Genomic DNA, 24223 nt, shown 5'->3' on the forward strand with positions numbered 1-24223 from the left:
CCAACTATGCATCTTTCTGCAATGGGACAACATCCAGGAATTCTGAGGAGTCTGGAGTCCTGGAACGGGCTGTTCACCATAAACGAGATCAACTCAGTTGGGTCCATATTTTATTCTAGTCTTCAGCAGATGATCTTTGAGGTCATGCAGAACTATAGTATCATCCTGAGAATTTTGCATGGCTTCAAGGTCTGGTGCCAACCCGCCAGCAGTGTATTTCCAAGGATACTCATCACCCATGTACCTGACATCCTGCTCAACTGGTTTTGGTAATGCCACACTGTGGATGTTCTTGGTCACTTTGACAAACTAAAGAGAGATACCCTGAGGTGGAAGCAAGTTGGAAACTCTGTCATCAGATGAGAGACCTAGTCAGTTCTCAGCCTGCCAGGGTCAGTGGCGACAACCAGGGACATAGACTGCAAAGAGTTCTCAAGAGGCAAAACTTCTAGTGCAGATACCTAGACCCAATCACTCATGACTAGTTGGGGGTAACTTCTAATATCTGGCATCAATTCCTATCGCATACAAAAAGGGACAACTTGAGGCTATTTCTGTGGCTGAGGATAAGCATGAGGAATCCAGGCACAGTACTGTGAGTGCAAGCAAGCAGCTTATCCCTGTGACTTGGCTGTGACAACTGGTCTACATTCACTTTAGTTATCTGATGAACTGAGCCCAAGGCAACTTGTCTGTCCTTATCTGTTCTCTCCTCTATACATTCTCCCTATAGGCCCAAACTCATAAAATAAACTGACTGAAATTGTTTTTTTGCTATCACAGCACACGTCCAGACTTGGTCAGTTCTCAAAATTATGCCTGGATCCAACTCTTCTTGGAGCCAGACTTTGAAGATGTCTGAGTCTTGTTCTCCCTATTCTGGCCAGGGGTTGCATGTTAACATTTTGTCTGTCTGCTTTCTGATTTTATGTGAAAATCCTAGCCAAGAATATCTTCCTCCAGTGTTGTGCCTCAGTAGTCCTGTATAACTTGCTGGCACAACCATGACCATCCTGAAGTCTAATCCTTCAGCTCTGAACAGTCTTCAGATTATGGTAATCCCAGATGACCACAACTATAGGAGAGGCCAGAGGAAGAACACCAACTGTGCTACTCACAATTCCTGCCTCATAGAAAATGGTGAGATAATACATGGTTTTTGTTGTTTTAAACTGTTCAGTTTGGGAGAAAGTGTTAAGCAGCAATAAATAACTAACAGATGATTGATGACTGAGATATTAGTTGACTACTGAGGGCATCCAGGATGGTTCACATGACCTCAGGGCTCACGCTGGAATCCCACAAACATCTCATTAACTCTATTCCAATAAAAGACTATACTCTCATCAATAATACTACCATATGAAGTTGCTAGGGTATTCATATTTAAAAGAAAAAAAAATTTTTATGGTACCACTTTGTACAAACATGCTACAAGGGGTCCTGCTCAGGACTGTCTCCTCAACTCAGCCACTGCTGAAGACAGGGGTGTGGGGTATTTTTATTTCATAGCAGCAGAATCTGTGTTATCTACCACAACATGTTCCTTAATTTACCTGGATTTCCAGAATCTGAAATTCAAGCTGAAACGTAATCATGTGGCAATTTCCTGATAATCTGTGTTTCTGTAGAACTTTTTTAATACCTATAAATCAGAAAAACAAAGATTTTTGTTTACAAATAACAATTTTTTAAAAATATCAATCATTTAATTTTGTGTGGGTATCTATAATACACGTGGGTTTATGTGTGAGAGTGTTAGCATTTGTGTTGAAAATACCTGGAAGGATGTGCACCTTTGAGAAATATGATTAAAGATAACTTGTATTTTCTAGTTCTCAATGATACCAAAGATTAAGGTAAGAAATAGAAATATGATCGTATAACCCAAGACAAATTTGAATTTTTCATATTTTCAATATTGGCTGGTTCCAGCTAGACAATAAATTAAATCCATGCAATTATCTCAGTTAACTCTCAAAACATTACTAAAATGATAGCAAAAGTACTTTTTAGGTATAACATGAATACACTCATAATATGCTCTATTCTTAAGTATACAGCATGCTGCTACTGCTAAGTCACTTCAGTCGTGTCCGACTCTGTGCGACCCCATAGACGGCAGCCCACCAGGCTCCTCTGTCCCTGGGATTCTCCAGGCAAGAATACTGGAGTGGGTTGCAATTTCCTTCTCCAATGCATGAAAGTGAAAAGTGAAAGTGCAGTCGCTCAGTCGTGCCCGACTCTTACTTAGCGACCCCATGGACTGCAGCCTACCAGGCTCTTCTGTCCATGGGATTTTCCAGGCAAGAGTACTGGAGTGGGTTGCCATTGCCTTTTCTGATACAGCATGAGATATATAGAGAGATATATATATATGTTTACAAGTGTTTCCCAGTAACCACCATCAAGATCAAGACACAGAAATTTTAACATATTGCATAAAGTTCCTTCATGCCTTTTCCAAGTTATACAATATCCCTCAGAAAGGAGATAATCATGATTTTGACTTTATTATATTTTTTAATGAAGTTACTTTAGAAGGACACAATTCACTATTTTTGAAACTGGAGTATAGGTACTATACAATATATGTCACAGATAGATAATATAGTGATTCACAATATTTAAAGGTTATATTCCTTTACAGTTATTATAAAATATTTGCCATATTCCCCATGTTGTACAATATACCCTTATAGCTTATTTTATACCTAATAGTTTGTACCTCTTAATCTACCCCTGTATTGGCCTTTCTGCCAGGAGAGCACAACTCTACAAGGATAAAGAGAAAAAAGATGAGAGTAAAGTAATTTTATAAGCTGAAAATCAGATGGATCAGCCAGATATTATGTGAAAAATAACCTGGCAGAGCCAGGAAAATTGAAATCTAAGCCAGCAATGGGAAAAGCTGTGAAACAAGCCCATTCTAAATACATTCTGGGAATTCTCCAGTGATCCAGTGGTAAAGAATTCACCTGCTAATGCAAGGGACACAGGTTTGATCCCTGTCCAGGAAGATTCCATATGCCACCGGGCAACTAAGCCCATGCACCTCAACTACTGAAGCTGATGCCCTCTACAGCCTGTGCTCTGCAACAGGAGAAACCACTGCAATAAGAAGTCCATGTACAACAACTGGAGAGTAGTCCCTGCTGGTCACAACTGGAGAATGCCCACGTGCAGCAACAAAGACCCAGCGTAGTCAAAAATAAAGAAATAAACAAGCTAAAAAAATTTTTTAAAGGCATTCTGAATGGGCATCACCACTTAGGTATCTTCTAGGGTAAACATGGGACTCAAAATAGAAAGACAGACTTGCGCACAGTAAAACTTCACTCTCCATACTCTCTGTATTCCAACTATTCAAGTACCTGATGTGTCTAAATTTCATCACTCATTTCTACATGTAATTCCACTGAAGTGAGCTGTCCATGACCTTTGAAGTATCACTCTCCCTCTCCCCAGTCAGGAGAGTTATTTTCGTAGGAATCAGGAAGCATTTCCTAAACTGATTCCTTCTTCTAAACAAAGATCCCAACATACAACTGTAGAGCCGAATTAGCTTCTCTTTATTTGTTAGCGTATCACAGATTCTTAGTAATATAGCATTAGTCACTGGGACCAGAAACCCTCCTCTGCCAAATGATCCAGTTCTTGAAATATCTGAGTATGAGAGATGATACAGTTCTCATATCAGTAGCGAACAATAGCTAAGATTTACAAACTAATAGTGTTGTTTTCCTTAAAATCACTTAAATCTGTTACTTTACTACTCAGGTACATAATGAGAGACCATGTCTTCTTTAATATCTATGTCAGGCAGCTTTTAAGAACATTACACACACTGTAAAGTTCAATAGACACCTGACAAACAAGTTAACCACAACCACACATTCAAATCGTTACCTTGGAGAATTTATTTCAATGATAAGAAAACTAATTTTCTATGCATAATGAGGTAAACCTCAATACTACCTCCTGATTGAAATTAATGCTTACTCTGGAAATTCCCTGGGAGTCTAATGGTTAAGACTCAACACTTTCACTGGTGTGAGATCAGGATCAATCCCTAGCTGGAAAACATAAAGATTCTGAAAGTCATTTGGTGAAGCCAAAAGAAGAAAAAACTGCTTACTCTTTTCCGCCATCTCAGTGCTAGTTAGGTCTTCTGTGTTCTTGCAGTAATTTCTTATACTGATACCACTAAGTTTACTTAGAAATTGAAGTTCGGATTCTAAACTTCCAAGATGACTTCTCAGATCTTTTGACAATCCCCATTCTTCAGAATCTGACTGGTGTATTTCTTGAAACGATTTCCTAAAAAGCAAAAAACACAGATAATTACTCCAATAAAGAAACTACTAACAAGTGTTTCAACTAACATCTATAAATTTCTTCAAATCATTCCCATTTTGTCCTTCTTATTCTCTTCCCATTAAAACACTAGTAGGATTTTTCTTAAAATCAGTGTGGTTATTAACACTGCAGCCATTAATCTCAATATAAAACATCCTAAAGTTAGAGGTGGCAAAAATACACAGAAGAACTGTACAAAAAAGATCTTCACGACCCAGATAATCACGATGGTGTGATCACTCACCTAGAGCCACACATCTTGGAATGTGAAGTCAGGTGGGCCTTAGAAAGCATCACTACGAACAAAGCTAGTGGAGGTGATGGAATTCCAGTTGAGCTATTTCAAATCCTAAAAGATGATGTGGTGAAAGTGCTGCATTCAATATGCCAGCAAATTTGGAAAACCCGGCAGTGGTCACAGGACTGCAAAAGGTCAGTTTTCATTCCAATCCCTAAGAAAGGCAATGCCAAAGAATGCTCAAACTACCACACAACTGCACTCATCTCACACACTAGCAATGTTCAAAATTCTCCAAACAAGGCTTCAGCAATCTGTGAACCGTGAATGTCTAGATATTCAAGCTGGTTTTAGAAAAGGCAGAGGAACCAGAGATCAAACTGCCAACATCTGCTGGATCATGGAAAAAGCAAGAGAGTTCCAGAAAAACATCTATTTCTGATTTATTGACTATGCCAAAGCCTTTGACTGTGTGGATCATAATAAACTGTGGAAAATTCTGAAAGAGATGGGAATACCAGACCACCTGACCTGCCTCTTGAGAAATATGTATGCAGGTCAGGAAACAACAGTTAGAACTGGACATGAAATAACAGACTGGTTCCAAACAGGAGAAGGAGTACGTCAAGACTCTATATTGTCACCCTGCTTATTTAACTTATATGCAGAATACATAATGAGAAAAACTGGGCTGGATGAAGTGCAAGCTGGAATCAAGATGGCTGGGAGAATATCAATAACCTCAGATATGCAGATGACACCACCTTTATGGCAGAAGGTGAAGAAGAATAAAAAGCCTCTTAATTAAAGAGGACAGTGAAAAAGTTGGCTTAAAGCTCAACATTCAGAAAACTAAGATCATGGCATCCGGTCCCATCACTTCATGGCAAATAGATGGGGAAACAGTGGAAACAGTGGCTGACTTTATTTTGGGGGGCTCCAAAATCACTGCAGATGGTATTGCAGCCATGAAATTAAAAGATGCTTACTTCTTGGAAGGAAAGTTATGACCAATCTAGACAGCATATTAAAAAGCAGAGACATTACTTTGTCAACTATAGTCCATCTAGTCAAGACTATGGTTTTCCAGTAGTCATATATGGATGTCAGAGTTGGAGTATAAAGAAAGCTGAATGCAGAACAATTGATGCTTTTGAACTGTGGTGCTGGAGAAGACTCTTGAGAGTCCCTTGGACTGCAAAGCGATCCAACCAGTCTATCCTAAAGGAGATCAGTCCTGGGTATTCACTGTAAGGACTGATGTTGAAGCTGAAACTCCAATACTTTGGCCACCTTATGCGAAGAGCTGATTCACTGAAAAAGACCCTGATGCTGGGAAAGATTGAGGGCAAGAGGAGAAGGGGACGACAGAGGATGAGATGGTTGGATGGCATCACTGACTCAATGGACATTAGTTTAGGTAAACTCTAGGAGCTGGTGATGGACAGGGAGGCCTGGCATGCTGCAGTTAATGGGGTCGCAAAGAGTTGGACACAACTGAGTGACTGAACTGAACTGATCCAAGTTATAATGCCATATTTCTACATATTAGAAACAACTATAAAATAAACCAAAAAAAATTTTTAAAGCTATAAAATAAACTAAGATCATGGCATCTAGTCCCATTACTTCATGACAAAGAGATGGGGAAACATTGAAAATGGTGAAAGACTTTATTTTCTTGGGCTCCAAAATCACTGTGCACAGTGACTACAGCCATGAAATTAAAAGATGCTTGCTCCCTGGAAGAAAAACTATCACCAACCTAGACAGCATATTAAAAAGCAGAGTCATTACCTTGCCAACAAAGGTCCATCTAGTCAAGGCTATGGTTTATACAACAGTCACGTATGGATGTGAGAGTTGGATCATAAAGAAGGCTGAGCGCCAAAGAATTGGTGCTACTGAATTGTGGTGCTGGAGAAGACTCTTGAGAGTCCCTTGGACTGCAAGGAGACCCATCCAGTCCATCCTAAAGGAAATATTCATTGGAAGGACTGATACTGAAGCTGAAAAGCCAAACTTTGGCCACTTGATGGTTAGACCTGACTCACTGGAAAAGACCCTAATGCTGGGAAAGATTGAATGCAGGAGGAGAAAGGGATGACAGAGGATGAGATGGTTAGATGGCATCACCGACTCGATGGACATGAGTTTAAGTAACCTCCAGGAGTTGGTGATAGACAGGGAAGCCTGGAGTGCTGCAGTCCATGGGATCGCAAAGAGTCGACCACAACTGAGTAACTGAACTGAACTGATAAAATAAATTATAATAGGAATACTTTGCAGAATTAAAATGTCTGTTTAGGTTGGAATATTTTAAGTGTTCTAACCTAAGTATCTGCTATCCCAGGACATTTCAAACTATTTAAAAAGATATGATGAAATAATAAATCTTTAGCTTCTTAAGCAAGTGGAGTATCACAGGGTATTTTATACTAAGAAAGATATTCTTGGGACATTGAAGAGTATGGGGGTAAAACTCCAGAGGAGTAACAGCATGATCTCTAAACAACACTGTAATCAGATGTAGCTCTATTTTCCTTGAAAAAGAGTAAAATTTCAGCAAATAATTGCATTAAATTGTATTTTATTTTTTGTAATCTTTTATCAGCCACATTTCTACACTGTTGACGTCCACTGTCTTACAACACACTTTCCTTGCCTTCTGGGGCATTATCCTGATTCTCATTTTACATCTTGGGTCTCTCATTATCAATGCATCTTATCTCCAATGTCAGAAGAAAATCTTCACAGTCTTGCCTCTGCTCTTTGAAATATGCATCCTCTCATTCTAGAAGAACGTTTGATGATTAATCTCAGCTCTTTCAGGCCAGTACTTGTAAATCAGACTTTCAATCATCTCTCTTCTCTCTGCAAGGTAGACTGAACTTGATATCGTTCAGTTGCTCAGTCATGTTCAATTCTCTGTGACCCAATAGGCTGTAGCACAATAGGTTTCCCGGTCCTTCACTATCTCCCAGAGTTTGCTCAAACTAATGGCCATTGAGCTGGTGACGTCATCCAACCATCTCATACTCTAATAGACTCTTCTCCTTCTGCCCTCAATCTTTCCCAGCATCAAGGTCTTTTCCAATGTTGGGTTGAACTAATATGTCATTGTAGTTTTGATTTGCATTTCTATAATAATGAGTGATGTTGAGCACCTCTTCATATGTTTATTAGCCATCTGTATGTCTTTTTTGGAGAAATGCCTATTTAGGTCTTTTGCCCACTCTTTGATTGGGTTGTTTGTTTTTCTGCTACTGAGTTGTATGAGCTCCTTGTATATTTTGGAAATTAATTCTTTGTTAGTTGTTTCATATTGATTATTTTCTTCCATTCTGAGGGCTGCCTTTTTGTTTATAGTTTCCTTTGTTGTGTGGGAGCATTTAAGTTTAATTAGCTACCAGTTATATATTTTTGCTTTTATTTCCATTATTCTAGGATGTGGGTCATAAAGGATGTTGCTATGATTTATGTAAGAGCAAGCATCTTTTAAATTCATGGCTGCAATCACCATTCACAGTCATTTTGGAGTCCAAGAAAAAATAAAATCTGTCCTTCCAATGAATACTAAGGACTGATTTAAGTAATGTCTCTGCTTTAAAACATGCTGTCTAGGTTAGTCATACCTTTTCTTCCAAGGAACAAGCCTCCTTTAATTTCATGGTTGCAGTCAATGTTCACAGTGATTTTGGAGCCCAAGAAAATAAAGTCTCTCACAGTTTCCATTGTTTCCCCATCTATTTGCCATGAAGTGATGGGACCAGAAGCTGGGATCTTCATTTTTAGAATGCTGAGTTTTTAAATCAGCTTTTTCACTCTCCTCTTTCACTTTCATCAAGAGGCTCTTCGGTTCCTCTTTGCTTTCTGTCATAAGGGTGGTGTCATCTGCATATCTGAGGTTACTGATATTTCTCCTAGCAATCTTGAGTCGGCCTTGTGTTTCATCCAGACTGGCACTTTGCATGAGGTACCCTGCATCTAAGTTAAATAAGCAGGGCGACAATACACAACCTTGACAGACTCCTTTCCCAATTCTGAATCAGTCTGTTGTTCCATGTCTGGTTCTAATTGTTGCTTCTTGACCTACATACAGGTTTCTCAGGAGGCAGGTAAAGGTGGTCTAGTATTCCCAACTCATTAAAAATTTTCCAGTTTCTTGCGATCCACACAGTCAAAGGCTTTAGTGTACTTAATGAAGCAGAGTGCTCCAGTCCTATGCTGCTTCAGTCCTGTCTGACTCTTTGCAACTCTATGGACTATAGACCACCAGGCTCCTCTGCCCATGGAATTATCCAGGCAAGAATATTGGAGTGTGTTGTCATACTCTTCTCCAAGGATCTTCCGGACCCAGGGATCAAACCTGTGAAACGTCTATGTGTATTGGCAAGCAGAAGTAGCTGTTTTTCTGGAATTCTCTTGCTTTATCTATGATCCAATGAATGTTGGCAATTTGATCACTGGTTCTTCTGCCTTTTCTAAATCCAGCTAGTATTATGTCAGGAAGTTCTCAGTTCACATACTGCTGAAGCCTAGCTTGAAGGATTTTGAGCATTACCTCACTAGCATGTGGCCTTCCTTGGTAACTCAGCTGTAAAGAATCTGCCTGTAATGCAGAAGACTCTGATTTGATTCCTGGGTTGGGAAGATCCCTTCGAGAAAGGATAGGCTACCCTCTCTAGTATTCTTGGGCTCCCGTGGTGACTCAGACGGAAAAGAATCCACCAGCAACACAGGAGACCTGGTTTTGATCCTTGAGTTGGGAAGATCTCCTGGAGAAGGGAATGGTTACTACTCTAGTATGTGGCCTGGAGAAATTAACCAGAAATTTATGTTAATGATCCTTTTAAGAAACCAATCTAGAGAAGAGCAAGGCTACCCACTTCAGTATTCTTTTCTGGAGAATCCCACAGACAGAGGATATTGGTGGGCTACAGTCCATGGGGGATGCAAAGAGTTGGACAACTGAGTGACTTTCACTTTGCTAGGATGCGAAATGAGCATAATTGTATGGTAGTTTGAACACTCTTTGGCATTGTGTTTCTTTGGGATTGGAAAGCAAACTGATTTTTATCAGTCCTGTGCCACTGCTGAGTTTTCCAAATTTGCTGACATGTTGAATACAGCACTTTAACAGCATACTTATAGGATTTGAAATAGCTCAGTTGGAATTCCAGCATCTCCATTAGTTTTGTTCATAGTAATGTTTCCTAAGGACCCCTTGACTTCACATTCCAGGATGTCTGGCTCAAGGGGCCCACCTTTGCATGAAATGTTCAATTTCCTTGGAGAGCTCCAGCTTTCCTATTCTATTGTTTTCCTCTATTTCTTTGTATTGTTCACCTAAGAAGGCTTTCTTATCTCTCCTTACTATTCTCCAGAACTCTGCATTCAGTTGGGTATATCTTTCCCATTCTTTGCCTTTGGCTTCTCTTCTTTTCTAAGGGAAAACAGCACTGTCATTTGAGAGTGAATACTCTCTCTTTTTTTTTTTCACTGTTTCCCTATCTATTTGCCTTGAAGTCATGGGACTGGACACCATGATCTTACTGTTCTGAATGCTGAGTTTTAAGCCAACTTTTTGACTCTCCTCTTTCACTTTCATCAAGAGGCTCTTTAGTTCTTTTTCGCTTCTAACAAGGTTTTGCCAAGAGAATGCACTTGTCATAGCAAATACCCTCTTCCAACAACATAAGAGCTATACATGGACATCACCAGATGGTCAATACCAAAATCAGATTGATTATATTCTTTGCAGTCAAAGATGGAGAAGCTCTATACAGTCATCAAAAAAAAAGACTGGGAGCTGACTGTGGCTCAGATCATGAACTCCTATTGCAAAATTCAGACTTAAATTGAAAAAAGTAGGGAAAACCAGCAGATCATTCAGATATACCCTAAATCAAATGCCTTATGATTATACAGTGGAAGTGACAAATAGACTCAAGAGATTAATCTGATAGACAGAGACCCTGAAGAACTATGGATGGAGGTTTATGGCATTGTACAGGAGGCAGTGACCAAGACCATCCAAAAGAAAAAAAAATGCAAAAAGGCAAAATGATTGTCTGAGGAGGCCTTACAAATATCTGAAAAAAGAAGAGAAGTGAAAGGCAAAGGAGAAAAGGAAAGATATACCCATTCAAATGCAGAGATCCAAAGAAAAAGCAAGAAGAGATAAGAAAGCCTTCCTCAGCGATCAGTGCAAAGAAATAGTGGAAGATAATAGAATGGGAATAATGGAAACAGTGAGAGACTTTATTTTCTTGGGCTCAAAAATCACCGCAGATGGTGACTCAGTCATGAAATTAAAGGACCCTTGCTCCTTGGAAGAGAAGCTATGACCAACCTAGATAGCGTATTAAAAAGCAGAGACATTACTTCGCAAAAAAAGTCTGTCTAGTAAAAGCTATGGTTTTTCCAGTAGTCATGTATGGATGTGAGAATTGGACTACAAAGAAAACTAAGTGCCGAAGAATTGATGCTTTTGAACTGTGGTGCAGGAGAAGACTCTTGAGAGTCTCTTGGACAGCAAGGTGATCCAACCAGTCCATCCTGAAGAAAATCAGTCCTAAGTGTTCACTGGAAGGACTGATGCTAAAGCTGAAACTCCAATACTTTGACGACCTGATGCAAAGAACTGACTCATTTGAAAAGACCCTGATGTTGGGAAAGATTGAAGGCGGGAGGAGAAGGGGACGACAGAGGGTGAGATGGTTGGATGGTATCACCGACTCAATGGACATGAGTTTGAGTAAGTTCCGGGAGTTGGTGATGGACAAGGAGGGCTATGCGTGCTGCAGTCCATGGGGTCGCAAAGAGTCAGACATGACTGAGCAACTGAACTGAAATGACTCTCTTTTGTATTTACTATCATTGTTTGATTTCTAAAAATTAAATAGATAAAGCTAATGAAAAAAGAAGAGAGGTAATCTGCATATAAATGAGTTCCTTCCAAGTGAATATTAAACAACATCACAGCAAACTATGAATGAAAACTGATAAAAAGAACTAAGTAATCACATTAAAGGACAGACATGCAGAACTCCAGAAAGAAGCTGTGGCTGAGAAAAGGAAAACTAGGGAGTTATTGGTTAAAGGGTACAAAGTTTCTCTTCAGGACAGTGAAATCATTTTAGAGATGGATGATTGTATAATACTATGAACTAAACTATATACTTTAAAAGGGTTAAAATGGCAAGTTTTATATTATATATAATACCAGGAAAAAAAAAAGATATCACATTGGAAATCACAGTAATCCAAGTCTACGCCCCAACCAGTACTGCCAAAGAACCTTAAGTTGAACGCATCTATTAAGATCTACAAGACCTTCTAGACCTTGTAGAACACCCAAAAAAGATGTCCTTTTCATCATAGGGGACTAGAATGCAAAAGGAGGAAGTCAAGGGATACCTGGAGTAACAAGCAAATTTGGCCTTGGAATAGAAAATGAAGCACGGCAAAGGCTAACAGAGTTTTGCCAAGAGAACGCACTGGTTCTCAACACCCTCTTTCAAAGACACAAGAGTAGACTACACATGGACATCATCAGATGGTCAATACTGAAATCTTATTGATTATATTCTTTGCAGCCGAATATGGAGAAGCTCTATACAGTCAGCAAAACAAGACCAAGAGTTGACTATGGATCAGATCATGAATTCCTTATTGAAAAACTCAGACTTAAATTGAAGAAAGGAGGGAAAACCACTAGACTAAATAAAATCCCTTACAATTATACAGTGGAAGTGACAAATAGATTCAAGGGATTAGATCTGAAAGATGGAAGGCCTGAAGAGCTATGCATAGAGGTTCATGACATTGTACAGGAGGCAGTGATCAATTCCATACCCAAGAAAAAGAAATGCAAAAAGGCAAAATGGTTGTCTAAGGAGGCCATATAAATAGCTGAGAAAAAAAGAGAAGCTAAAGCAAAGGAGAAAAGCAAAGATATATCCATCTAAATGCAGAATTCCAAAGAATAGCAAGAAGAGATAAGAAAGTCTTCCTCAGTGATCAATAGAAAGAAATAGAGGAAAATAATAGAATGGGAAAGACTAGAGATCTCTTCAAGAAAATTAGAGATACCAAGGAAACATTTCATGCAAAGATGGGCACAATAAAAGACCTAACAGAAATGGTATGGAGCTAACAGAAGCAGAAGATATTAGAAGAGGTGGCAAGAATACACAGAAGAACTACACAAAAAAGATCTTCATGACCCAGATAACCACGATGGTGTGATCACCTAGAGCCAGACATCCTGGAATGAGAAGTCAAGTGGGCATCAGGAAGCATCACTACCAACAAAGCTAGAGGAGGTGACAGAATTCTTGTTGAGCTATTTCAAATCCTAAAAGGTGATGCTGTGAAAGTGCTGCTCTGAATATGCCAGCAAATTTGGAAACTCAGCAATGACCACAGGATTGCAAAAGGTGAGTTTTCATTCCAATCCCAATGCCAAAGAATGCTCAAACTACCTCACAATTGCATTCATCTCATGTGCTAGCAAAGTAATGGCTCAAAATTCTCCAAGCCAGGTTTCAATAGTATGTGAACCATGAACTTCCAAATGTTCAAGCTGGATTTAGAAAAGGCAGAGGAACCAGAGATCAAAGTGCCAACATCTGCTGGATCACTGAAAAAGCAAGTGAGTTACAGAAAAACATCTACTTTGGCCTTATGGATTACACCAAAGCCTTTGTGCAGATCACAACAAACTTTGGAAAATCCTTTAAGAGATGGGGAATACCAGACCACCTTACCTGCCTCCTGAGAAATCGGTGCAGGTCAAGAAGCAACAGTTAGAACCTGACATGGAACAACAGACTGTTTCAAAATTGGGAATTGTGTACGTAAAGGCTGTGTATCGTCACCCTGCTTACTTAACTTAATGCAGAGTACATCGTGCAAAATGCCGGGTTCGATGAAGCACAAGCAGGAATCAAGATTGCTAGGAGAAATATCAATAACCTCAGATACACAGATGACACCACCCTTATGGCAGAAAGCGAAGAACAACTAAAGAGCGTCTTGATGAAAGTGAAAGAGAAGAGTGAAAAAGCTGGCTTAAAACTCAACATTCAAAAAACTAAGATCATGGTATCCGGTCTCATCATTCCATGGCAAACTGATGGGGAAACAATGGAAACAGTGAGAGATTTTAATTTTGGGGGGCTCCAAAATCACTGCAGATGGTTAACCACAGCCATGAAATAAAAGACGCTTACTCCTTGGAACAAAAACTATGACCAACCTAGACAACATATTAAAAAGCAGAGACATTACTTTGCCAACAAAGGTCTGTCCAGTCAAAGCTATGGTTTTTCCAGTAGTCATGTATGGATGTGAGAGTTGGACTATAAGAAAGCTGAGCTCTGAGGAACTGATGCTCTTGCACTGTGGTGGGGAGAAAAATCTTGTAAGTCCCTTGGACTGCAAGGAGATCCAACCAGTGAGTCCAAGGAAATCAGTGCTCAATATTCAGTGGAAGGACTGATGGTGAAGCTGATGGATGGACTGGTTCTTTATTTCAAAAAGACATTTATCAATTTTCAGTATCAAAACAGTTACACTATTGGTTTTTTTTTTCTCCCAGTTGGTCCCCAAAGAGACCACACCAAAGGAGAGAACATTTTAAGCCAATTAAGCTGCAGGATGCACACCTAACAGACCTCACTGAAACCTCATCAAAAAAGGGGGATTGGGTAGGGAAATAAACTATAAAAGATCAGCACACTGCTAGCCCACAGACTGTACAGAGCTCTCATAGGCAGAGGGGTGACCAGTGTGCCTCAACTCCAAAGAAGCAAAGTTCCAAAATAATATAAAATTTTAAAAGTTTTGTACATAAGCTTTTCAAGATTTCTCCAGCACTAACTGATACAAAGCACAATGAGATGGCACTTTTAGAGACAGCAGCTTCAGACCAAGAAAAGGGTGATGAGATGAATTTCATATGGCTAAATCAGTGGCAAAACATAATTTTCTTTCCTTTCTTCCAAGGAGGCAGGAGAGCAAATAAGTGGTCACTTCAACATAAGGAGCACATGATCCATTCTGTGAGCAGTTGGGAACAGGGTAGAGCTGGGACAAAGATTTGGTCCAGAGGTTTCACCATCTTAATTGTTTGGTCACTTCTGATGAAAAAAAAAAAAAAAAAGTTGTCCAAAGATACCATAAAGCTGAAAACCTAAACAGCACTTTTTCTTTTTTTTTGGGGGGGGGGGGCTAACTCCTCCTGGAATCATCTTTCTGGTTTGGCAGGTACTTTTTACAGAGCAATGAGGTTTCCCCAAATGGAGTCTTTCTCTGGGCTGCCAGGCTTTCAGTAAGGCAGGCCCAAACCTTTTCCCTTTCTCTCTGGAGAAAGCAATATGCATTAAGCCAAAACGTTACCCTCCAAAAGTGAGAACGGGATAAGACTGCTGCTTCAGAACTATAGAATTATCTGGAATGTTTTTTTTACAAATGGTTGTTACATCAACAACAAAAAAGGTAATTACAAAATGTGTACATCACAATACGCTTTTAAAGACACTTTGCATTGTGCTCACATTCCCTTAAACATTGTTCCCAAAAGGGCTCAGCCTCTAGCCCAACTGGAATCTCTGGGGAGAGGCAGAGACAGTTTGGTGAGAAGGACACAGGAGCAGGCAGGTGGGAGAGGTGGCGAAAGGAGAAAGCTGAAGCTCCAATACTTTGGCCACCTGATGTGAAGAATTGACTCCTTGGAAAAGACCCTCATATTGGGAATGACTTAAGGCAGGAGGAGAAGGGGACGACAGAGGATGAGATGATTGGATGGCATCACCATCCAATCACCAGCCAGAACATTGAGTCTGAGCAAGCTCTGGCAGTTGGTGATGTACAGGGAAGCCTAGCGTGATGTACAGGGAAGCCTAGCGTGCTGCAGTCCATGGGGTTGCAAAGCGTCAGATACAAGTGAGCAACTGAACTGAAAAAAGACTCATTCATAATAGTAATTTGTTTTGAACAAAATATCATTGGTCCATTGCAATTAATGGTGTTATTTTGAATGAACTGGGGTTATAGGCTTTATGGTTTTGTAATTTATTATTTGCATATTTGCCTTGCTGCTGCTGCTGCTGCTAAGTTGCTTCAGTCGTGTTCTACTCTGTGCGACCCCAGAGAGGGCAGCCCACCAGGCTCCCCCATTCCTGGGATTCTCCAGGAAAGAACACGAGAGTGGGTTGCCATCTCCTTCTCCAATGCATGAAAGTGAAAAGTGAAAATGAAGTTGCTCAGCTGTGTCCGACTCTTAGCGACCCCATGGACTGCAGCCCACCAGGCTTCTCCATCCATGGGATTTTCTAGGCAAGAGTACTGGAGTGGGGTGCCACTGCCTTCTCCAATATTTGCCTTAGTAGCATATATCTTTTGCCCAAAACTAGGTGTTCACAAGAAGCTTTTTTTCTTTCAAAGCAAATCTACCCAAAGACTTCAGTTTAAAAGTCAATGACCTAGGATTCTATGAAGATGGCAAAGTAGGAAGAACCAGGAATCTACTCCCCAGTTAGGCAGCAACTGCAAGGCAGAATCTGTCTAATATAACATTTTTAGAACTCAGGAGACTGCTGAATGCTTGCAACGTCACAGAAAATGCTTAAATGTAAATACAGTAAATTTGGGGCAATTTCAGCTCTTAGTACAGTAAGTAGCTATGCCTACTCAAAAAACATGGCAGGGTGCTGTGCACATATTCTGGGAGCAGTTTGCATACAGCTTAGGGGAGCAATGGTGGGCAAAAAGGACTGTCCCCCCCAATATTGGGTACATGTGCTCCAATTGCTGATTGCTGCTTCTGATCACAGAGATGCAGACAAAGAGGTGGTGAGTTATTGTTTCAAGCCCCTACCCTCTGACTGAGATAACTTTAAGGATATTAAAAGAGCTGCTACTTTTTGTTTCCTATCTTCATTATCTCACCTTTTTAGGATTCAGACATTAAAGACTAGTACATGCAAAAATCCAACTAAATATATGGGAAAAATTAGAAAATGATGTACATACTGAAGGAAAAGCTCAGAAAAGACATAATTAGTGCTCACTTCGGTGGCACAAATGCTAAAATTGGAACAAAACAGAGAAGACTAGTAATCCCCCTGCACAAGGATGACATACAAATTTGTGAGGCATTCTATGTTTTTTAATGATATGGCTCAATACAGTATAAGGCACAAATAACAAAAAAAAGTTAGAACAATAACAAAAAAGTACAAATATTGGGGAAGGAGGGGAGAATCTGATTTCCAGAGATACTACAGTTTAAATTAAAATGTCCAGTGTTCAATAAATATCACAAAGCATACCAAAAAAAAAAAAAAAAAAGGATGGCACACTCAAAGGAAAAAAAATATTCAATGAACCTGTCCCTAAAAGACTTATTGGCAGATATACCAGACAAAGACTTTAAAATAGAAGTCTTAAAGGTACTCAAAGAAATAGAGGAAGATCTGGAGAAAGTTAAGAAAATGATGTGTAAAAAGAAACCAAAAGAATTTCAGGAGCTGAAAAGTATAATAAACAAAATGAAAAATTCACTAGAGGAATTCAAATGCAGATTTAAGAGTAGAGAAGCATGAATCAGTGAACTTGAAGAGAGAATAATGGATATAGAGATTGAGGAACAGGAAGTAAAACAATGAAGAAAAGCGAACACAGCCCAAGGGACTAGCGGGGACACAACCATAAGGACCAATGTATGCATCGTGGAAGTACCAGTAGGCAAAGCAAGAGGAAAAGGGGAAGGGAGACCACTTGAAGAAATAATGGTGAAAAATGTTGGTATTTGATGAGTGACATGAATTCAAAAAGCTCACCTAATTCTACCAAAAGTGAACAGCTAACATATATCCTGTTTAAACCCTCTAGAAAATTGCAGAGGAAGGAAAATTCCCAAACCATTCTACAAGGCTGCTGCTGCTGCTGCTAAATCACTTCAGTCGTATCTGACTCTGCGATCTCAGAGACGGCAGCCCACGAGGCTCCCCCGTCCCTGGGATTCTCCAGACAAGAACACTGGAGTGGGTTGCCATTTCCTTCTCCAATGCATGAAAGTGAAAAGTGAAAGTGAAGTCACTCCGTCATATCCAACTCTTAGCGACCCCATGGACTGCGGCCCCCAGGCTCCTCCGTCCATGGGATTTTCGAGGCAAGAGTGCTAGAGTGGGGTGCCATTACCATCACCCTAATAGCAAAACCAGACAAAGACCACAAGAAAATTATAGGCCAATATCACTGATGAACACAGATGCAAAAATCCTCGAGAAAAGTCTAGTGAACAGAATCCGACAAGACATTTAAAGATTATATATCATGATCAAGAGGGCCTTATCCTGAGCATGCAAGAATTCATCAATATATACAATAAATCAATCAATGTGATACACCATATTAAGAAACTGAAAGATAAAAACCACATGATTACATCAACAGATGCAGAGACAGTTTTGAAAAAATTAAACACCCATTTATGATAAAAATTCTACAGATAATAGGCACAGAAGGACATACCTCAACATCATAAAGGCCATATACATCAAACCCACAGCGAACATTTTTCTGAAAGGTGAAAACCTGAAAGCATTTCCTCTAAGATCAGGAACAGAGATGCCCACTCTTGCCAATATTATTCAACATAGTTTTGGAAGTCCTAGTCACAGCAATCAGGAAAGGAAAAGAAATTAAAGGAGTCTAGATTGGAAAAGAAGAAGTAAAACTTTCACTGTTTGCAGATGATATGACACTATACATAGAGAACTCTAAGGATGCCACCAGAAAATTACTAGTTGCTGCTCAGTTGCTCAGTCATGTCCAACTCTGAGACCCCACGAACTGCAGCACATCAGGTTTCCCTGTCCTTCACCATCTCCTGGAGTTTGCTCAAACTCATGTTCATTGAGTTGATGATGCCTTCTAACCAGCTCATCCTGTCACCCCCTTCTCCTCCTGCCCTCAATCTTTCCCAGCATCAGGGTCTTTTCCAATGAGTTGGTTCTTTACAACAGGTGGCCAAAGTATTAAAGCTTCAGCATCAGTCCTTCCAATGAATATTCAGAGTTGATTTCCTTTAGGATTGACTGGTTTGATCTTGCAGTCCTAGGGACTCTCAAGAGTCTTCCTTCTCTAGCACTACAGTTTGAAGACATCGATTCTTCAGTGCTCAGTCTTCTTTATGATCAATGCTCACATCCATATATGACTACTGGAAAAATCACAGCCTTGACTGTGCAAACCTTTGTAGGCAAACGGCTGTCTCTGCTTTTTAATATGCTGTCTAGGTCTCTCATATCTTTTCTTCCAAGGAGCAAGTATCTTTTCTATCTTTTCTTTTTTTTGCAAGTGTCTTTTAATATCATAGCTAAGCATCTACACATGGACATCATCAGATGGTCACTACCAAAATCAGATTAATTATATTCCTTGCAGCCAAAGACGGAGAAGCTCTATACAGTCAACAAAAACAAGACCAGGAGCTGACTGTGGCTCAGATCATGAACTCCTTATTGCCAAATTCAGACTTAAATTGAAGAAAGTAGGGAAAACCGCTAGACCATTCAGGTATGACCTAAATCAAATCCCTTATGATTTTACAGTGGAAGTGAAAAATAGATTTAAGGGCTTAGATCTGATAGAGTGCCTAATAAACTATGGAAAGAGGTTCGTGACATTGTACAGGAGACAGGGATCAAGACCATCGCCATGGAAAAGAAATGCAAAAAAGCAAAATGGCTGTCTGGGGAAGCCTTACAAATAGCTATGAAAAGAAGAGAGGTGAAAAGGAAAGGGGAAAAAGAAAGATATAAGCATCTGAATGCAGAGTTCCAAAGAATAGCAGGAAGAGATAAGAAAGCCTTCTTCAGCGATCAATGCAAAGAAAGAGAGGAAAACAACAGAATGGGAGAGACTAGAGATCTCTTCAAGAAAATCAGAGATACCAAGGGAACATTTCATGCAAAGATGGGCTTGATAAAGGACAGAAATGGTATGGACCTAACAGAAGCAGAAGATATTAATAAGAGGTGGCAAGAATACAGGAAATACAGGTACACAGGAAAACCATACAAAAAAGATCTTCACGACCCAGATAATAATGATGATGTGATCACTAATCTAGAGCCAGACATCTTGGAATGTGAAGTCAAGTGGGCCTTAGAAAGCATCACTACGAACAAAGCTAGTGGAGGTGATGGAATTCCAGTTGAGCTATTTCAAATCCTAAAAGATGATGCAGTGAAAGTGCTGCACTCAATATGCCAGCAAATTTGGAAAACTGAGCAGTGGCCACAGGACTGGAAAAGGTCAGTTTTCATTCCAATCCCAAAGAAAGGCAATGCCAAAGAATGCTCAAACTAGCGCACAGCTACACTCACCTCACATGCTAGTAAAGTCATGCTCAAAATTCTCCAAGCCAGGCTTCAGCAATATGTGAACCGTGAACTTCCTGATGTTCAAGCTGGTTTTAGAAAAGGCAGAGGAACCAGAGATCAAATTGTCAACATCCGCTGGATCATGGAAAGAGCAAGAGAGTTCCAGAAAAACATCTATTTCTGCTTTATTGACTATGCCAAAGCCTTTGACTGTGTGGATCACAATAAACTGCGGAAAATTCTGAAAGAGATGGGAATACCAAACCACCTGACCTGCCTCTTGAGAAATCTGTATGCAGGTCAGGAAGCAACAGTTAGAACTGGATATGGAACAACAGACTGGTTCCAAATAGGAAAAGGAGTACGTCAAGGCTGTATATTGTCACCCTGCTTAGTTAACTTATATGCAGAGTACATCATGAGAAACGCTGGACTGGAAGAAACACAAGCTGGAATCAAGATTGCCGGGAGAAATATCAATAACCTCAGATATGCAGATGACACAACCCTTATGGCAGAAAGTGAAGAGGAGCTAAAAAGCCTCTTGATGAAAGTGAAAGAGGAGAGCAAAAGAGTTGGCTTAAAGCTCAATATTCAGAAAACGAAGATCATGGCATCTGGTCCCATCACTTCATGGGAAATAGATGGGAAACAGTGGAAACAGTGTCAAACTTGATTTTTTTGGGCTCCAAAATCACTGCAGATGTTTACTGCAGCCATGAAATTAAAAGATGCTTACTCCTTGGAAGAAAAGTTATGACTAACCTAGATAGCATATTCAAAAGCAGAGACATTACTTTGCTGACTAAGGTCCGTCTAGTCAAAGCTATCGTTTTTCCTGTGGTCATGTATGGATGTGAGAGTTGGACTGTGAAGAAGGCTGAGCGCCAAAGAATTGATGCTTTTGAACTGTGGTGTTGGAGAAGACTCTTGAGAGTCCCTTGGACTGCACGGAGATCCAACCAGTCCATTCTGAAGGAGATCAACGCTGGGATTTCTTTGGAAGGAATGATGCTAAAGCTGAAGCTCCAGTACTTTGGCCACCTTATGCGAAGAGTTGACTCATTGGGAAAGACTCTGATGCTGGGAGGGATTGGGGGTAGGAGGAGAAGGGGACGACCGAGGATGAGATGGCTGGATGGCATCACGGACTCAATGGACGTGAGTCTAAATGAACTCCGGGAGATGGTGATGGACATGGAGGCCTGGCGTGCTGTGATTCATGGGGTTGCAAAGAATCGGACACGACTGAGCGACTGAACTGAACTGAAGCACCATCCACAGTGATTGTGGAGCCCAAGAAAATAAAGTCTGTCACTGTTTCCACTTTTCTCCCATCTACTGGAATGAAGTGATGGGATCACATGCCATGATCTTTGTTTTTTTAATGTTGAGTTTTATGCCAGCTTTTTCACTCTCCTCTTTCACTTTCATAAAGAGACTCTGTACTTCCTCTTTTTTTTTAAGGGTGCTATCCTCTGCACATCTGAGTTTATTGATATTTCTCCCAGCAATCTTGATTCCAGCTTCTGCTTCATCCAGACTACATTTTGCAGGATGTACTCTGCATAGAAATTAAATAAGCAGGGTGACAATACAGAGCCTTGACAGATTCCTTTCCCAAGTTTGAACCAGTCTGTTGTTCCATATCCCATTCTAACTATTGCTTCCTGACCTACGTATAGGCTTCTCTCAGGAGGCAGGTAAGGTGGTCCGTTATTCCCACCTCTAAGAATTTTCTAGTTTGTTGTGATCTACACAGTAAAAGGATTTAGTGTAGTCAATGAAGCAGAAATAGATGTTTTTCTAGAATTCTCTTGCTTTCTCTATGATCCAGTAAATGTTGGCAATTTGATTTCTGGCTCCTCTGCCTTTTCTAAATCCAGCTTGAACATCTGGACATTCTCGCTTTGTGTACAATGGAAGCCTAGCTTGAAGGATTTTGAGTATTACCTTGCTAGCATGTGAAATGAATGCAACTGTGCAGTAGTCTGAACATTCTTTGAATTGCCCTTCTTTGGGAATGGAATGGAAACTGACCTTCTTCTGTCTTGAGTGCAGCACTTTCACAGCATCATCTTTCAGAATTTTAAATAGCTCAACTGGAATTACTAGAGCTACTAGTAAAAGGACAGAATATAAAATTAATACACACAGAAATTCCTAGCATCCCTATAAACTAACAATGAAAAATTAGAAAGACAAATTAAGGAAACAATCCCACTCACCACTGCAACAAAAAGTATAAAATACCTAGAAATCAGTCTACTTGAACAGACAAGAGATCAGTATGCAGAAAATTATAAAACACTGATGAAAGAAATCAAAGACAACACAAATAGAGGGAGAGATACACCATATTCTTGGACTGGAAGAATGAATATTGTGAAAATGACTATACTACCCAATGCAATCTATAGATTCAATGCAATCCCCATCAAACTACCAACAGAACTAGAATACAAAATTATTTTTCACAAAACTAGAACAAAAAATTCCACAATTTGTATGGAACACAAAAAGCCTCAAATGGCCAAAGCAATCTTCAGAAAGTAAAATGGAGCTGCAGTAATCAATCCTGGTGACTTCAGATTATACTACAAAGCAACATTCATCAAGACAGTCTAGTACTGGCACAAAAATAGAAAGAGAGACCAATGGAACAAGACAGAAAGTCCAGAGATAAACCCAAGCACCTATGGGCACCTTATCTCTGACAAAGGAGGCAAGAATATACAATGGAGAAAAGACAACCTCTTCAATAACTTGTGCCAGGAAAACTGGACAGCTACATGTGGAAGAATGAAACTACAACACTTCTTAAGACCATACACAAAGACAAACTCAAAATGGATTAAAGAATTAAATATAAGGCTAGAAATTATAAGCTTTTAGAGGAAAACATAGGTAATATACTCTTTGACATAAATCACAGGAAGATCCTCTTTGACTCACCTCCTAGAATAATGTAAATAAAACCAAAAATACACAAATGGGATCTAATTAAAAGCTTTTGCACAGCAAAGGAAACAATAAACAAAATTACAAGACAATCTTCAGAATATGAGAAAATAATTGCAAACAAGAAACAACTGACAAAGGATTAATCTCCAAAAAGCATATAAGCAGCTCATATAGTTCAATATCAGAAAAACAAACAAACCAATCAAAAAACGGGCAGAAGACCTAAACAAACTTTTGCAAAGAAGACATACAGATGGCCAATAAACAATGAAAAGATGTTCAACATCACTAATTATTAGAGAACTGCAAATCAAAACTACGGGGAGGTATTACCTCACATCAGTCAGAATGGCCATCATCAAAAAATCTACAAGTAATAAATGCAAGAGAGAGTGTGGAGTAAAGGGAACCCTCTTACACAGTTGGTAGGAATGTAATCCGATACAGCCACTATAGAGAACAGTATCAGTTCAGTTCAGTTCAGTCGCTCAGTCGTGTCCGATTCTTTGCGACCCCATCAATCGCAGCACGCCAGGCCTCCCTGTCCATCACCATCTCCCGGAGTTCACTCAGACTCACGCCCATCGAATCAGTGATGCCATCCAGCCATCTCATCCTCGGTTTTCCCCTTCTCCTCCTACCCCCAATCCCTCCCAGCATCAGAGTCTTTTCCAATGAGTCAACTCTTCGCAGGAGGTGGCCAAAGTACTGAAGTTTCAGCTTCAGCATCATTTCTTCCAAAGAAATCCCAGGGCTGATCTCCCTCAGAATGGACTGGTTGGATCTCCTTGCAGTCCAAGGGACTCTCAAGAGTCTTCTCCAACACCACAGTTCAAAAGCATCAGTTCTTCGGCGCTCAGCTTTCTTCACAGTCCAACTCTCACATCCATATATGACCACTGGAAAAACCATAGCCTTGACTAGACACATGGAGATTCCTTAAAAACTAGGAATGAAACCATCATGACCCAGCAATCTCCCTACTGGATATATATTGAGAAAACCATAACTGAAAAAGATATATGCATCCCAATGTTCAGAGCAGCACTGTTTACAATAGCTAGGACATGGAAGCAACCTAGATGTCCATTAATAGATGAATGGATAAAGAAGACATGATACATATATACAATGAAACATTACTCAAGTATAAAGGGAAAAATTTGAGTCAGTTCTTGTGAGGCGGATAAACCTAGAACCTGTTATACAGAGCGAAGTAAGTCATAAAGAGAAAACCAAAATCACAGAAGGCTAACCAAAC

General features: G+C 39.9%; 1 protein-coding gene and 1 non-coding gene across 2 annotated transcripts in view; one reads left to right on the plus strand and one right to left on the minus strand.

The window, feature by feature from the left end:
- The window catches only part of CENPP (centromere protein P), a 239547-nt gene that overhangs the window by 211432 nt on the left and 3892 nt on the right, over positions 1-24223 (minus strand). The window contains exons 2-3 of the mRNA XM_004004078.6: positions 4139-4320; positions 1557-1645 (exon numbers count right to left, since the gene is read on the minus strand). Of these exons, the coding sequence (XP_004004127.1) occupies positions 1557-1645; positions 4139-4320 (271 nt within the window). The remainder of the gene's footprint in view (positions 1-1556; positions 1646-4138; positions 4321-24223) is intronic.
- LOC114113302 (U6 spliceosomal RNA) lies at positions 16670-16776 on the plus strand. The gene has a single exon (XR_003588364.1). It is a non-coding gene; the product is annotated as a U6 spliceosomal RNA (small nuclear RNA).

Source organism: Ovis aries, chromosome 2, assembly GCF_016772045.2.
Source record: "Ovis aries strain OAR_USU_Benz2616 breed Rambouillet chromosome 2, ARS-UI_Ramb_v3.0, whole genome shotgun sequence".
Taxonomy (NCBI): domain Eukaryota; kingdom Metazoa; phylum Chordata; class Mammalia; order Artiodactyla; family Bovidae; genus Ovis; species Ovis aries.